The following is a 17,034-nucleotide window of genomic DNA, read 5'->3' as shown; positions in this document are numbered from 1 at the left end:
GTGCATAAAAAACTGCAGGATTTACATTCAGGGGTTGGTCAACAATTTTAAGAGTGTAATGGCAGTTTTTTTTAATCTATTTATCTCAGACTTGCACAAGTTAACTAGAGCTGCCGTAAACTGTTACAGCTAATTAAATTGACATTCAGCTTTATTCAACTTATTTAACCAATCAATTTAGATGTTACCACATGAAGGACGTTACATGACCAAACAGTCAAAAGTTACTGTACACCTGTAAATTTCACACTAATAAAAAAACTTAGTAAAACATAGCAAACATGCAAAATATTGTTAAAAAATCCAAACATTTACAATTTATTACAATCCAAAAAACAATTTATATTTGTTATTTTGTTTTTTTCTGTGATTTTCTGGCCCTCAATCATTAAGCATGTTTTGCCCATTTTCCTATAAACACATGTAATGGATATTTATTCAATCATGTGAACATTTTTTGAACGAAGTGTGTTGAATTCCACCAGCGACGTGGTGTTTCCTCTGAAGAAGAAGAGGGTGAAGTGGACAGTGAGGTGGAGTTACCAAGAAGACGGTAAGAACATCATTATTTGGAATATTTGTTCCAAAGTTGCTTTAAAGCTGCCTTTCCAAATCCATAATTAAATAATGTCTTCTTGCTTAAAAAAATTCACATGCAAATAGGCTGATTGAGTGTTATGTATTTTGAGTTATATCAAAATGGTTATATTTATAATATGAGTACAGACACTACAGTGCAACATAGCAATTGCACTACGATGGGAAACTCTGATGGAAGAGAACTTGTATTGATCATTAGTTATGTTGCTAGCTGATGATATTTAAAGGCTGCCTGCTTGCCTGACTCAAATGAGATATTCTGATCCTGAGAACTGATGGTGGGGCCAGTGTAGGCACGATATGGGCTTGAGGATTCAGATAGGGCCAACATGGAACCCACGGACAAACCCATTTAGGGCCCTTACTGGGGCTAATTCACATAGAGCAAACAAGGAACCCATGGACAAACTCATGTAGGGCCCATACTGGAGCTAATTCAGATAGGGCCGACATGACCAGGTGACCAGGTTCGATAACTGTGTAAAGTACATCAATTATGAAATGACTTAAATTCAGCTATAAAGCAGCTCTGCAGAAAACATCGTCCAGCTCAGTTGATCCTCATCCAATAGTGTCAGTGTAGTCAAATCAGTAATATTGCTGAATATTAAGTGTCCCCAACTAAGCAAGCCAGAGGCGACAGTGGCAAGGAAGCCAAACTCCATTAGAGAGAAATGGAGAAAAAACCTTGGGAGAAGCCAGGCTCAGTCGGGGGGTCAGTTCTCCTCTGGCCAACCAACGAACACGGTGTGATTATGGTTCGAGCTGCATCACAAGTCAGAAGTCAGATCATAGCATTCAAAATATTTTATCCAGTTCCTTCTGCTTGAAGATCAGATTCATCACGCTGGTATGGAGATGAAGCTGACCATAGGTCTGTGCAGAAGACTTGTCTGGTTCTTGTGGTCTTTGCTGAGGATCTGTGCCGTGTCAACGAGGTCTTCACAGGGGATTGTCTAGTAGACACAGTCTCTGCTGACATTCAGGGCTGCAAAGAGGTCGTGTCTAGGTGCAGGTCCACCTTCTGATCTGGATACGGCCCGGATACGGCTGACTACGGTAACCTCAGGATAAGAATGAGACAGACAGACTAATATTAGCATAGATGCCATTCCTCTTAAAGGGATACTCCACTTTTTTTGGAAATAGGCTCATTTTACAACTCCCCAGAGTTAAATAGTTGAGTTGTACCATTTTCGAATCCAGTCAGCCGATCTCCGGGTCTGGCGGTACCACTTTTAGCATAGCTTAGCATAGATCATTGAATTGGACAAGGCCATTAGCATCTTCCCAAAAAAAATACCAAAGAGTTTCGATATTTTTCCTATTTAAAACTTGACTCTTTGACCGACGGAAAATGAAAAGTTGCGATTTTCTAGGCTGATATGGCTAGGAACTATACTCTCATTTTCCGTCGGTCTTAGTACACTATGTAACTACAGAAGAGTCAAGTTTTAAATAGGAAAAATATCGAAACTCTTTGGACATTTTTTTGTGAGAGATGCTAATGGTCTTGTCCGATTCAATGATCTATGCTAAGCTATGCTAAAAGTGGTACCGCCAGACCCGGAGTTCGGCTGAATGGATTCGAAAACGGTAAAACTCAACTGTTTAACTCTGGGGGAGTTGTAAAATGAGCCTATTTCCAAAAAAAGTGGAGTATCCCTTTAAGATGTAACAAGTACATCTGGTGTTATGGGAAGTGTTCCCGTATTCCGGTTAACCTAATTTAAGCAGCCTTACAGTCCTTTAACGGATTTGAATAATAGGATTGTGAAGATACTGCCTTTTCTAGTATCTTTGACAGAAAAGGTAGATTTGAGATCGGTCTGTAATTAACATTCTTTAGGATCAAGTTTTCTTTTTGAATGAGAGGTTTAATCATAGCCAGCTTAAAAGATTTTGGTACGTATCCTAATGACAATGATGAATAAATAATATTAAGAAGACGATCTATGACTTCCGGAAGCATCTCTTTCAGTAGCTTAGTCGGTATAGGGTCTAACATGTTGTTGATTTTGATGATTTAAGAAATTTAGATAATTATTTCTTTCTTATAGCAAAGAATGAATGCAATTGTTCCTCAGGGGTCTATAGCATGACGTCTGACTGGATACTATAGTAGTCGGTTGCATAGTTATAGTTCTTTCTATAATAGTATCAATCTTAAATGAATTCATAAAGTCATTACTACTGTGCTGTTTGGAAACGTCCGAAGTTGAAGCTTTATTTCTCGTTAATTTAGTTTTTAAGGCCTTTGTGTATGCAGTAACACTGTCCTTCCACGAAGGGTCCTTCCTCCTGAGGGTGTGAGTGTGCTCGTTATACCACGCCATTGGACTATAAGTGCAAAGGAGCAACTGTGTCTAAAGTGCTGGAAAAGAGAGTCAGTAGTTTCTGTTGCAACATTGAGTTTTTCTGGTATGCTGAGGACTTGAAACTGATCAGGAAGACTACCATATTTGTTTACATGAGACTAGATAATGATGTCATCGCTCTGCTGCAGAATTTCAACGCCATCAACATTGATTCCATGTGACAAACCAATTTAGGGCCCATACTGGGGCTAATTCAGATACGACCCATAGGGCCGACATGGAACCCATTTTAAGTACTTATAGTTAGTAGAATGACTAATCCCTGGCTCACACTACAGGAGTTTAAAATCCTAACCGACTGTAAAATCTAGTTGCAGCACACACTTAAGGAGAATCTTTGCAGATTTTCTTCCCTCAAATCTTTAACATGCTCTCACTATTTATGGAATGGACCACCGGAGGAAAATAGGGGAGGGTCATGTCTTTTTATTCTTTGTTGAGGGGAGGGTCATCCAACTTTTTTTTGTCTATGGGGAGGGTCACCCAACTTTTGTATTCATGAAAACAGCAAAATTGTGAAAAGTGGCTTGTTTGGTGCATATTTTTTCCATGTAGCTCCATGTAGCTCTCTCGGTCTCGGCTCCCCATCGCTATCAGATGGGTCTGACCCAACAAAAATCCAGTTTGGCGCTGTTTGACAGTGCGCGTGCACTTCAGTACGCGCTCAGAAAAAGTGCATCATGTCAGAACAGAACGCCAATGAAATGTTTACCCGGCAAAGCTTTAAAGCACAATTCCAGCGTTATGGATGTGACATTTGCAGTCAAACCTTGAAATTTAAATTCTCAGAAAATGCATTTAATACCAATATATTGAAACGTCTGTTTATATATCCATACTCCCTTAATAAAGGAGTCCAGACATTAGAAAAAATATCAGTCTACACATGCGTTTTATATTTAATATGAGGGAAATACAAAATATTTTTTTGTAATTCTATGAATTACACTGCGCAAAACAAAAGTAATACCCACCGGATGAAGAAGGGTCAGCCTCCACAGAACATAAAATATTCTTTTTATTTTATTTTCACATTTATGAGGAAAAAAACAATGTTACGGACGTGACAGTTCTCCGTTACGGACATGACCGCTCTGAAAGCGGCTTCAAAACTTTCAGAGAGACCTCAAACAGAAAGCACAAAGCCATTCTTTAAAGTGAATTTAGTTTTTTATTAATTGTATCTTAATTTTAATCAATGTTTCATCAACCAATTGCCTGGATTTAATAAATAAGATAGTAGAAAATAGATAATCATGACATGAAGGCGCCGGCGCGTGAACTGGAGCTCGTCTCATAAATGAACCGAAACTCAGCGTAAGCTACTTGCCTCACAGACCTGATAAATATATAGAAAGCTTGAAATGTCTACTTTTAAACAGAACAATTCAAAACGAAAGAAAACAGACTGTTCTCTGCTTATATAATCCATATGGAATGTGCATTTCTCTCTGGCGCGTTCACTACTGCGAAGATCGCGAATCAGCATCGTCAACTTCATCTTTGCAGCTGACACTGACACAGAAAACACTTGTTTATTAATAAACAATTAAAATTTCTCCTTGCTATATTTGACATATTCATAATCATTACTTTTGCCGGTTCTTTGTGGCAGCTTTTAGATGCTTTATTGGCAGTGCCACCATTACATGTTACATGAACGCGTCACACCGCATCAGCACCGAAAACATGATTTTTTTCAAATCTAAAATCAAAAATCGTGATACGAACCGAATCGTAGGTTTGGTCTATCGTTACAGCCCTAGTAAGATGAGAAAGCAGGAGTTTAGTCGTTTGTCATGGTTGTAAAAAAAAAAAAGGCTATCTGAACATCTTTGCCAAGCGCAAACCAGTACAGAAGTAATCAATAAATTATCGGGGAGGGTCATGCCTTTTTTCACAATCATTTTGGAGGGTCATAGAAAAATGTATCACAGTATTATCACAGTATTGCTCATCCCGATTAAAATTCTAAATATCAAACATGTTTGATGTGCTCGGGGCGAGCCCGATTTGTGTGAGAGCAGGTCGGGAGGTCCAAGATTCTATCTGTGAACGCCTCACATTACCAGATAATCTGCGCCGAACATCGGAACCGATCGAGGTCATCAACAAGATTTTTTCTCCGATTCTCGGGAGGGGAAAATCGGGGATAAATCGGCCTAAAACTCCTGTAGTGTGAGCCAGGCATAAAGTGGACCACAAAATAAAGTGTTACCAATTTTTTTTTTTAATATATCCTTGTTTAATTGTTTGTATGTTCTCTAATGTCCAATTTACAGACGGCCAACCAGTATAACCAAGTGCCAATCAGTATCCACTTTCAGCTCAGAGAACCTGTCGGTTTCAGAGGGAGAGGAGGGCCACACCACTGACCACTCCCACAGCGGCACACCAGATGTGGTCAGTACCAACACCGACGAGCGTCTGGACGACCGCAGCGATGACCTCATCTCCCAAGGGTCTGAGATCCCTGTGGATATTACAGACCCCACTCTGTCTGAAAGAGAGGCAGCTGCCCTTGAACAGGAGAGAGCCAATTTTGACCTGGAACAAAATATCCTGGAGGTACTAGTATTGTGTAAAACCATATAACATGCTAGCCACGTTTACATGGATACCTTTTGCTTCAATCGGAATTAAATGAATGAATCTGAACGTGGCGTGGCTAACTCTTGTCCTTGAGATCCACTTTCCTGTAGAGTTTAGCTCTAACCTCAATTAAACAACTGAATAAGCTAATCAAGATCTTCAGGATTACTAGAAAGCTTCAGGAAGGTGAGTCTGATCAGGGATGAACTCTGCAGGACAGTGGATCTCGAGGGCCAGACTTGGGTTAGATCAACTCTAAATAAAGTGATTGGTTTAATGTGTGCTATTATATGTACGATCTTTTGACATGTGCACAATGCACCAATATACAGAGTTTCCCGTTGTTTAGAAATGCACATACTAGCAATCCTCCTACCATTGCTTCTTGTTTTTAATATTTATCAATTTTGGGTCCTAATTAGGAGATGACGAGCACATGAAGTTGTGTGCTGTGCTGCGTATATTTATCAAGCAGTACCTTCCCAAAACAAGCGATCTATGGATGAGAATCCAAAGCAAGGACTGCTTGGGCACGACAGACTATGTTCAACAACAGCAGCTCGTTCTGTGTGTCATTTCGCCATTTCTACATGATTTTTTAACTTTTCTATCCGATCAAGTGTTTACATATCTTATCGAACGGGTTAGAACAGGATTGGGCCAATTCATTCCAATTAACATGGTTACATGTGACTTTTTATTGGAACTGGGCTACTAGTTCAATTGCAAATATTAGGGTCCATGTAGACGCAGCTAATAACATCGCTGTGAGACAAACAAATGCTGCTTTACTGCAGGGTTTTTCAGATCTGGCTCTGGACGTCCACTGTCCTGCAGTTTAGCTGATTAAACACTCCTGATCAAGGTTTTCAGGATGACTGGAAAACTACAGGTGGGTGAGTTTGATCAGGGGTGTGTTGCCCGAAAACATTGTTTGCCAACTATGATCGCAAGTTCCGTCGTTATCAGCATAGTTCAACGAGTCTGTGTTTCCTGAAACTGAACATTCGCAAACAGCATCGCAGAGTTGTGTGTTTGGAGCGACAGATCTCGACCCGTGGTTAGAAGCAGAGTTTCTTGTTTGCATGACATGTGGACTCAATAAATCCTGATCTTGAGCAAAATAAGCAAGCGGACATTCAGAACAATCTGTATCTTTAATTTAGAATACACACAAATGTCATTTACGTCTTTTAGTTTGTCAAGAGATTTAAAGTGTCGTTGTTGCAGAGTGTGCGTGTGCGAACGAGCTCTAGTGTAAGAACGAGTCTATGATTGAATCTGGAAATAAAGCAAAATAACTGAGATAAATATGAGATAGTCCTCAGATGCCATGACTGTAATTTATAGCAAAACATCTAGCGTTAATTCAATCTCAAACAGATTCATTAACAGTAGTTATTACTCCACCACGTGCGTGACATCATTAACCAACGTGGTTGAACCACCAATTTGCGACACTATGGTTTCGTGATTAGCTAGTTGGTTTCTTCATCGATGCATCGTACTATAGTAGTTAAGCAGCGAGTTACGGCGTTGTACGGGAAACACACCCCTGGACGGTGAACCTCCAGGACCAGACCTGAAAAACTCTTCCTTCTTTTTACAGTTCTTTCTCAATGGCTGTGTTTGTTTAGTCCACCGCTGAATAGTCAATCTTACGAGCATCATATATAATGTGTTCAAGACTTTAATCATGCTCTCTATTCCTGTTCCCAGACTCGCGCATTATGTGAGGACTCGGACTGTGACAGCGCTGAGCTTGACCAATCAGGGAGCGGAGAGCCGAGCCGTCCCCCGAGTGCAGGAGGCTGGGGCCAGGGGCCACAAAACTGAAACACATACACACACACTTACACACACACATGTGAACCCGTGCAATCAAGCAAACACAGGCATCACACCAGCACACACTTTCACTTTAGGTTGCACCAAAGCAAAACTGATTTTCGTGAAACACGTGTGTGTACACATCATCTAAGAAAGGCAACGATACAACAGTAAACACAAAACGTCTAGCCACACAAAGAACAAATACACTGACACGGGTCATAACAAATTTGGGATCACAAACTGCCTCGTGTCCAGGACATAGCCACGGAAAATATAGGAAGACAAGTAGTGCAGCAAACTAGACGAGACGAACTATGTGAAAAGATCAATGCAATTAAAAACTTCAGGGCATTCCCAATAAGCAGCAGTGATGCTTTCGTTAGGTTTGTGCTATTGACCACGAGCGCGCCAGATCATCTCCGTTAGTGTGTGGAAGGCTTGTGGTTAGCAGGACGAAGAGTGTTGATCGATTTTGAATGTGTAGAGCCGAATGAAACTCCTGATTGCAGGAATCTTCCTCCTTCGGCCTGGATTAAGTAGTTTCGCCAATAATCCGTTCAGACGTGACGTTAATGAAGTGTGTTGCTCTCGGATTGGGACTGACTTCACTACTATGTACAGATGCTTCCTTTCCAAAGCATTTACAAGGTGCATATACAAATGTGATCTATTACGACTATAATGCCCGGAGTTTATGTAAATATATATTTAGTAATCTAAGTCTAAGAATACAAAAAGAAAACTATTTGTTAACGTAATTTAACCCGAAGACAGTACAGTTTCGACTATTCTCTCCTGTGCTTGTGCCACTCGACCACGGCAGCTCAGACTGGTCTGGAGATCAGCGGATCGCTGTGTCAATGTACAGTTATATAGTCAGGTGCAGGACCTTTGATGCAAGTATACATGAACACCGACTGAACGGCACATATAAACGTACACGATCTACGACACGGAGATATCCGTTCCGACTGTCCGCTCTCCTCTGACCTCTCGGATTATCTTTCAATACTTTTTTCTTTCGTAGGGACATGCAATATGTACATTTCAACTAATCTGAAGAAAGCACTTTTATTTTCTGCACTGTAAAAAATAAAGTAAAACAAATAAATGACAATAAAAAAAAATGAATATGAATTTTAGCTTGCCAGATGTAGGTCTGAGAAGGGTAACGTCCTGAAGAACAAAATGCATGATATACATTTTTATGTATTTTAATTTTTAAATCGATTGTTTTTATACATCTAAAGAAATGTTTGCACCTTTTTTACCTTGAATGTGTAATGTTGTGTTGCTTGTAGGCACTTTACAGTAGGATGTTTATATACAGTACATGATCACTTTCTCATGTTGCACTGAAAATGTATTTAATGATGGTTCCATAGATGCAAACCTCCAGTAACAAGAGTCTGTATGTAAAGACAACCTTTTAAAGGGTTCTTGAAGATAACACCTCGAACCACATCTTTTTTTTTTTTTTTTTTTCTGATGAGGAATGGAAATTGGACAATTGAACATTGGCAGCTGTACTCTGACTGAAACTCAAAAGTCCTCAAATTGGTTACATTTACATAGACAGCAATAATCTGACTATGAATAAGAAATTTCTATGTAAAGAAAAAATGCATTTTTCTGGCATATTTGCTAAAAGCATGAATGAACTGAGATTACTTAAGTCATGTAAACACCTCAATCCATCATCCTACAGCAAACCATCTGATGACACGTTTTATGTTTGTGAACTTGTAAAAATAAAAATATATAATTATTAAATAACTGCTAAGCTACAAAATAGCCTCAGATATAATGTTTTCCACTGTTGCGCAAACTTCGGTCAGTAACCAGGCTCTAGAAACAAGAATCAAATATCTGAAATCTGAATCAAAACAGCTCATGGTATTATTGTCTTGTGAGGAGACAGAAAAACTGAACCAGAATATTGCCTTCCATATACATGTGGCTAATGCCAGACATGAAGCCCCCAGTATAAAGAACTACAAGTAAGGGCAGGGACACACCAAACCAACGCCAAAGAACTAGCGCTGATGAAAGCCGACTGTGTTGTCGCCTGCGACGGGGCAAAAGAGCCAGACGCCAATTCTACATGCTGAATCGGCCCAAAAAAACGGAACACACCGGAAAACTACAACAGGCTTAAATGCAGACTGAAGATTCGTATCCAAACTTGTGAAGGTAGTTGGTTTAGTCTGGGTCAGTGCATCACTTTGGGCCCCCAAAGGAAATTCATGACACAAAACAGCCTCAAACTTAAAATTTTAATCAAAGCAATTCAATTATATAATGCTGGAACAACAATTCTGTTGGTTGGTAGACTTATTTCTCAGATGTTTGATTACACAATTTATGCTAAATTATAGTTCATAAAATGGAACAATTAGTCATGAAACTGTTTTGACAGTTAGAAATGGTATTGCGTTGAAACTGAGTGTTTCAGAAATTTTAGTTTTGGAAAAGTGCAACAAAACGACGGCAATATTTATGCAGAAATGAGCGATGCCGAAATAACGCTTTTAATGTGATTCAAACTTTTAGAGTGCATCAAAAATAGAAACAATAAGTAAAGTCCTTGAACATGGAAAGCAATAGAAATTACACTACATTTTGGAAGTAAGCTAAGTTTAATTATATTTCCCCACAAAAATAAATGTTTGGTCGTATATCCCGCTCTGCGCTTTGAGAGGACTCTCTCTTGTCTAATAGCTGTGTGCTTTCTCCCAATGGTCCAAAGCAATGAACACTGATTGTAAATTTAGCTTTTAATGTATGAGTGAGGATTTGGGAAAAGAAACAAGAGATTCCATTTCCAGACGAAACAGCCCAGACAGCATGGTAACATTGATTCAATATTGAGTTTTGATCCAAACCATCATTTTGGTTGACATCAAAATTTCAATGTTTAAAGTGTGTTGGATCAGCATTGAAATGTTGATGAAAGGGAACAGCACACATGGTTGAAGACAGTGACATTGAACTAACAGTGAGTCTTAGTTTATGAGCACAAGATCTTGCAGGCATGTATCTGTGCAAAACACTACTGGGTGTTTCCCAATCAGTGGGGCGTTTCAGTTCATTATGAGCACTTTCAATGGTGTTACCTCATTTGCTCTAATACACTGGGGGTTTGGTTTAGGGGTGGGCCCTCATGATTTTAGCAAGTCTTTTGAAAAACCAATTGTAGTTTGCACTAAAAGTTGGCACTAATTGGTATGTGCCCATTTTGGTTTTGCATGTGGGCTTCTCAGTAGTTAATTGATGCTTCCTTATTAGAGAGAAAACACAAGGTGCATCCTATACGGAAGTCTTGTGTGTTTGACATGCATAAACTCTCCGAGTTTCAAACAATGGTGCATATAATGTATTTCTGTTTTTAGCATGCTTTTTACTTGCATTTTATTTATTGTTACTAAATCTACTAACATACATTAATTTTCCAAGTAAGTAAAGTGTTGAAATAAATCGCACAGATAGCATGGGAACATTAATACAATGTTGAGTTTTGATCCAAACCATAATTTTGATTGAGATTGACATTTCAGTGTTTAAAGTGTGTTGGATCAGCATTGAAATTTTGATGAAAGCCAACAGCACACATGGGTGGAGACAGTGACACTGAACTAACAGTGATTAGTTGATGAGCACAAGATCATTCAGGCAGGTATCTCTGCAGAACACTAGTGGGTGTTTGTCTATCAGTGGGGTGTTTTCAAACCACAATGTGCATTTTCAACCGCTTTACCTGATTTGCTCTAATCCAGTGGGGGCTTGGTTTAGGGGGTGGGGTGGTTTAGCAAGTCTGTTGAAAAATGGTTGAAAAACATTTATTGTAGTTTGAAATTGGCCACTGATTGGTAAACGCCCATTTTGGTTTTGCATATGCACTTCTCAGTAGTGTAATGCTTCCTCATTAGAGAGAAAACATAGGCGCATCCTATACAGAAGTCTGGTTGGTTGAAGCACCTGACATACTTACATGACTTCTCTAGCACAGTTTCAAACAATGGTGCATCTACATACTTAAAAAAATGCACATTACTTTAGTAAAGTTTATTACGAATTTCCTGAATAAAGTTCTAACGTCATTTAACACATTTCTTGAAGTGCAGGAGACATGAACATGAGCAAGAAAGTTACACTGCAAACATAGCCCATGTCTTGCATCCATCAGTGCTTGCATGCAGAGCACATTGCTCCTTTAGTAGGAATGAAGGCCGACGAAGATGGACAATAAATAAATAGAAAGCACCCCCCTCCTGATAATGCTGACATTGATTATACACCGAGTTGTTGTCGACAGCATAATCACCTGACCTGGGACTTGATGATATCCTGTGCCTTATCACTGCTTAATCAGGTAATCATTCATATTCCTGAATCTCTATTAAATTTGAGAAATTTCCACTGAAACACAATAACAAAAAACATCTTGTGTTTATTAAGAAAGTGACTGACATGGCTATTTTATTTTGTGATATTTGAAGAGATTAAGTTCTACATAAGGTGAATCTGCAGTTTCAAAGGGGATAGTTCGTCCCGAAATGAAAATTCTGTCATTATTTACTCATCCTCAAGTTGTTCCAAACCTGTATGAATTTCTTTCTTCTGTTGCACACAAAAGAAGATAGAGTGAAGAATGTTGGTAACCAGACAGTTGGTGGTAGCCATTGACTTCCATGGTATTTATTTTCTACTATGGAAATCAATGGCCATCGTCAACTTTCTGGTTACCAACATTCTTTAAAATATCTTCTTTTGTGTTCAACAGAAGATAGAAACTCATACAGGTTTGGAACAACTTGAGGGTGAGTAAATGATGACAGAATTTTCATTTTGGGCTGAACCATCCCTTTAAAGAAATTTTCATTGTAAAAACCAAAGTTATTTTATTCTACAAGATAAATGTGTTACTTGAATGCTATGTAGTTTCACAGGAATTGACCTGAGATATTGTTAATGGCTATAGCCCATAGGTGTTTGTTCCTCTTCATGAAGTCATGAGTTTAGCTCCAACACCTGCCTGGAAGTTTCCATTGATCCCAATGACCTTGATTAGCTTGATTAGCTGCTTCAGGTGTGTTTAATTAGGGCTGGAGATAAAATCGGACACCCCTGCCGTAGTGATTTTTTTTTATTATTGAAGCATTAATAGATTAAAAAAAAAAATGAAATAATCATAATTTAACGATACTTTAATCATAGTTAGAATATTTTGTGTTCAGCAACTTTTTTTAAAAAGCGAATCGTATTGTGGTTAGTATATTAACATTCTTGAATGTGGCAACTGAATTGACTTGTTCTCGAGTAACATCATGCTTTCTTTCAGATTTCAGAGAACCCAAAGGAAAAGAGGCAGTAGTCTGATGTATGACAGATTTTTAAAAACCTGAACCGTTGGACCACCTGTAGTTATGACATCAGACTTCTGAAGCCAATTTTATTTTTAAAGGTTGAAATGCTTTTGTCCTATTTCTCCCCCTTTCTTTTTTAAAGAATGATCTTTTAATATATTTTTGTCATTGATTGATTGAATAAAATAAATTAACTAAACTGCTGGAAATGTGTCATTTATATTTTAAAAGGTTTTTGCCACATTTTTGGTCAGGAATTTGTTGACGCATCATTGAAGTGTAGTTGAAATATTAATGTTGTTTCAACATTAACTTAGTACATCAGATGGCAACGTTGGTTAACATTCCTTTTCAGTTGTATTTTCAGTGTTTCAGCAAAATGTATTTAGAATCAACATCATAGTGTAACATTGATCAAACCATATTACCAAAGATTATTTCTGTTAATTTCAGTGTTGATTCAACAGCAGTGATGTAGATTCAACATCATAGTGTAACATTGATTCAACAATATTACCATCGATTTTTTTAAGTTAATTTCAGTGGTGATTCAATAGCAGTGATGTAGATTCATCATCTTAGTGTAACGTTGATTCAATATTACCATTGATTATTTGTGTTAATTTCAGTATTGATTCAGCATTGGTGATGTAGAATCAATCATAGTGTAATGTTGATTCAACATTAACTGAGGGTGCAAAAGTGATGTTGATAAAAAATCACTTTGTAATGTTGAATCAATACTATTACCATTGATTTTTGGTTGAAATCTCAACATTGCTTCAGCATTAACTGAGGGTGCAAAAGTGACATTGAAACAACATCACTTTGTAATGTTGAAGCAATATTAACACCATTGATTTTTGATTGAAATCTGAACATTATTTCAATATTAACCGAGTGTGCAAAAGTTATGTTGAAACAACATCACTTTTTAATGTTGAAGCAATATTAACACCATTGAATTGTGGTTGAAATCTGAACATTATTTCAATATTAACTGAGGGTGCAAGAGTGATGGTAAAACAACATCACTTTCTAACGTTATTTCAATGTAATCAGCGTTGACGCATCAACACTGACTCAACATTGTTTCAATGGTTACATGCTATCTGGGAGGCTAATTCATGGAATAGGTTATTGGTAAATTTGTGGAAAATGGCAACCGACATATGGTTCAGTTATAATTTATGTGCTCGCACATACCTCTCTCATTCGGCACGAATCCAAATGTTTCCATGGTCGTGATGTAACATTTGGTTGCTAACCTATCATTTCTTTAGTGAACAAAGCGTTGCGCTGATATCCCTGTAAAACAGCATTCACGATAATGTGTTGTGGTTTACCAGTGCAGGTGCTACTCTACACAGCCCCTAACAAAAGTGAATAATATAGAACATTAATTTACTATTCACAGTAAATGCATTTGAATATTGAACAGTTCATTTACATATTTTTAATTCAATTATTTAAAAAAAACTGCTTAGTTACTAGTCATGAATGGCAGGTTTTACACACTAAACCGACTCATAAACATGACCGAACTGTAGCTAATGGCTCATCTGAGAAGATGTTCCTAGTTGAAGTTTGCACTTAAAGCAACGTTTCAGCCGGGGACACGCCAAGCCGACTGGGTTTTTAGACTGCTTGCTAGTTATCACTGCAGCACACAACTGTGCGTGGAAACCGCAACTGCAAAAATGGATGCATTTGTAATTCGCAAGTCTAAAAATGTTGAGGATATTGTAAACAGTCTTCCTGAGTCCCCTGAACCGTGTACCTCTGCTAAACACAAGAACCAGACCCCGTTGACCACTGTAGGAAACCTGGGAAATATCAAGAAGAACTCATGAAGTATGGACTCCCCTGCTGTGCTGTCAGCGACGTGGACCATCCTCAGTGTGTAATCTGTTCAGAGGTGCTTGTCCATGGCAGAATGAAGCCTGGAAAAATGCAGACGTTTGAAAACAAGGCACCCTACTCGAGTCAAAAAACATATAATACATATACAGTATATATCGGTGTATGTTTTTTCAGATCAGTGTTCTTTCAGGTATGTTGGTGATGTTGGCTGGGTTGTCAATGGCATACTGAAGCTAATGTTAGCTTATTTTCAGAGCGGCACAGTGGATGAAGTCCTGTGGCTGACATTTGGTCAAGATTGCCCCTCTTCTGACAGGTGGAAGTCATCCATGATTGTGTTTTTGTCCAAGTATCCACTCGTATTGTAGCGCCATCCTTGTTTGTGTATAGTCAAAGGTTTGGGTGAGACTGATTCAGGCATGGCCAGTGCGGGTGTCTGCATTACAGTATGGATGCGTTTCTGTCCCTCCGGCGTTCACATTGTTCTCCAGATAGACTGGACGATCCCTCAGCTTCCAAGCATGCATGTTGTCTGCCTGACTGAGTTAGTTCCCGGAGATCGGCTCGCCGCCTCCGTTCAGAAGAGGGCCGATCCTTTACACGAGCTTTGGATACTCTGGCAAAAACAAACGTGTGAATCTCAGTTATCTAAAATCTCAGAAATAACCAGTAGCGAGTGCAGCCTTACGGAGAGACTCAAGAAGAGGCCACAACTTTTAGACACACCTGGACGTTTCTGAATGGTTAGTGGATACATTTAGCCTAGTTGTTGTGGAGTTGCATTGATTTATCTCATCGACTTGCATGTACCATAATGTTTAACTTTTACATAAAGTAACAGTTCCTTTATAAGATAGCTGGGAAATGTTTTGGTCAATAGTGTTCAGTGCTCGTCTGTGCTCAACCACAGAACAGTTTCATGCTTTGCTCGAGCTTTTGCCATTGTGTTAGAACTGGTCTCTGTTGTCTTTTGCGAAAACCAAATGTCGGCTGGTGTGTGTAAACGTGCAGATTAAGGGCTGGTAATATTATAATAAGATCCCCTTCCTACGTCAGAAGGAGAGCGAAATCTGATCGACTTATTTTTTACATGCTTGCAGAGAAAGGCTCACCAGACAAAGTTACTGGGTTGTAAGTTTTCACATTTTCTAGTAGAAGCACCGGGATCCCGATTATAGCACCTAAACACGGAAACAATTTTCATGATAGGTCCCCTTTAATAAAATGTATATTTTTCTTTTAAATCCATGTCTCCTGCCAAGCTTACTGTGAGCTACTGTGGCCTTAATAGGAAATTCATTTAGTATTGTCCCTGACGAGATTCCAGGGTGGTGTAGTCGCTACTTGTCAATCTTTAATCCCTCCGTGTTCGCAACAATAGCAATTGTAAAAAAATGTCTTGGTTACGGTTTGTATCCCTCGTTCCCCGAAGGAGAGAACGGAGATATACGTCAGAGATGATCCAACAGAACGGGGATATCTACCAACACGCCACTGCTGCTGGCCCTTAGGGGTGGGAATCTTTTACCATCTCACGATTCGATTCGATTCCGATTCTTGAGGCCACGATTCGATTCAAAAAGATTTTCGATTCAAAACAATTCGATTTTATTCATAATGATTTCTAATCAGGTTTCTGATCATGATCTACTCTCATCTGCTTTGCTATACAGAATGACAAACATAATGACAGACATTAAAGTGTCTTTTTCACATTTATTAAATTCAATTCTCAGGGAAGTGCCTTTTATCAAAAACATTGAAAACATTTTTTTACTTGGTACTTTTAAAGCAAAGTATTTATGATGACCCATAACGAACTTACTTCCAATACTTCCTATATTAATTTTATTAATAAAACAAATGGAAGTGATTTGGCAAGTCAACTGTAAGGTTACATTTGCCAGCATATGTCCCAACATTGCTGAGAACCAACAGGAAAATAAATGTGTGCCTGTACTAGCAGCGTACTTGTAGTAAATTAATACAAACTTCAGCATATTCTGAATCTCTAGCATAGTAGCATTTAATAATAGACTTCTAACCAACATCCTCTTGTTATTTCCAATGAGCAATATAATCCTTCAGACAAAAAAAAAACATTTTGCTGTAGCAAATTCACAAACAGTTTTCATTCAAAAATATAGAATTATGTACCAGAAGCTATCATAACGTATAATGCTTGTGGACTTATGCATATTCTGAATAATTAGTAACATACAAAGTCGCTCTTAACTTATACACAACTAAATAATAAAGAGTTATGACTTGAAATGTTTGCTGTATATGTAGCTAATGGCTCATCTGAGAAGATGTTCCTAGTTGAAGTTTGCACTTAAAACAACGTTTCAGCCGGGGACACACCAAGCCGACTGGGTTTTTTGACTGCTTGCTAGTTATCA

The 17,034-nt window shown here is 38.5% G+C and overlaps 1 protein-coding gene across 1 annotated transcript in view; it reads left to right on the top strand.

Moving 5' to 3' along the window:
- map3k12 (mitogen-activated protein kinase kinase kinase 12) overlaps positions 1 to 9,185 on the top strand; it is a 36,696-nt gene extending 27,511 nt beyond the window's left edge. Inside the window, exons 12-14 of the mRNA XM_084421247.1 lie at positions 486 to 553; positions 5,261 to 5,546; positions 7,290 to 9,185. Coding sequence (XP_084277373.1) covers positions 486 to 553; positions 5,261 to 5,546; positions 7,290 to 7,406 — 471 coding nt within the window. The 3' untranslated portion in view covers positions 7,407 to 9,185. The remainder of the gene's footprint in view (positions 1 to 485; positions 554 to 5,260; positions 5,547 to 7,289) is intronic.
- The last annotated feature ends 7,849 nt before the right edge of the window (positions 9,186 to 17,034 follow it).

Source organism: Rutilus rutilus (genome assembly GCF_951802725.1).
Source record: "Rutilus rutilus genome assembly, chromosome: 10".
In the NCBI taxonomy this organism is placed as follows: domain Eukaryota; kingdom Metazoa; phylum Chordata; class Actinopteri; order Cypriniformes; family Leuciscidae; genus Rutilus; species Rutilus rutilus.
Note: the sequence above shows the minus strand (reverse complement) of the source record. Positions and strands in the feature narration are given on the sequence as shown.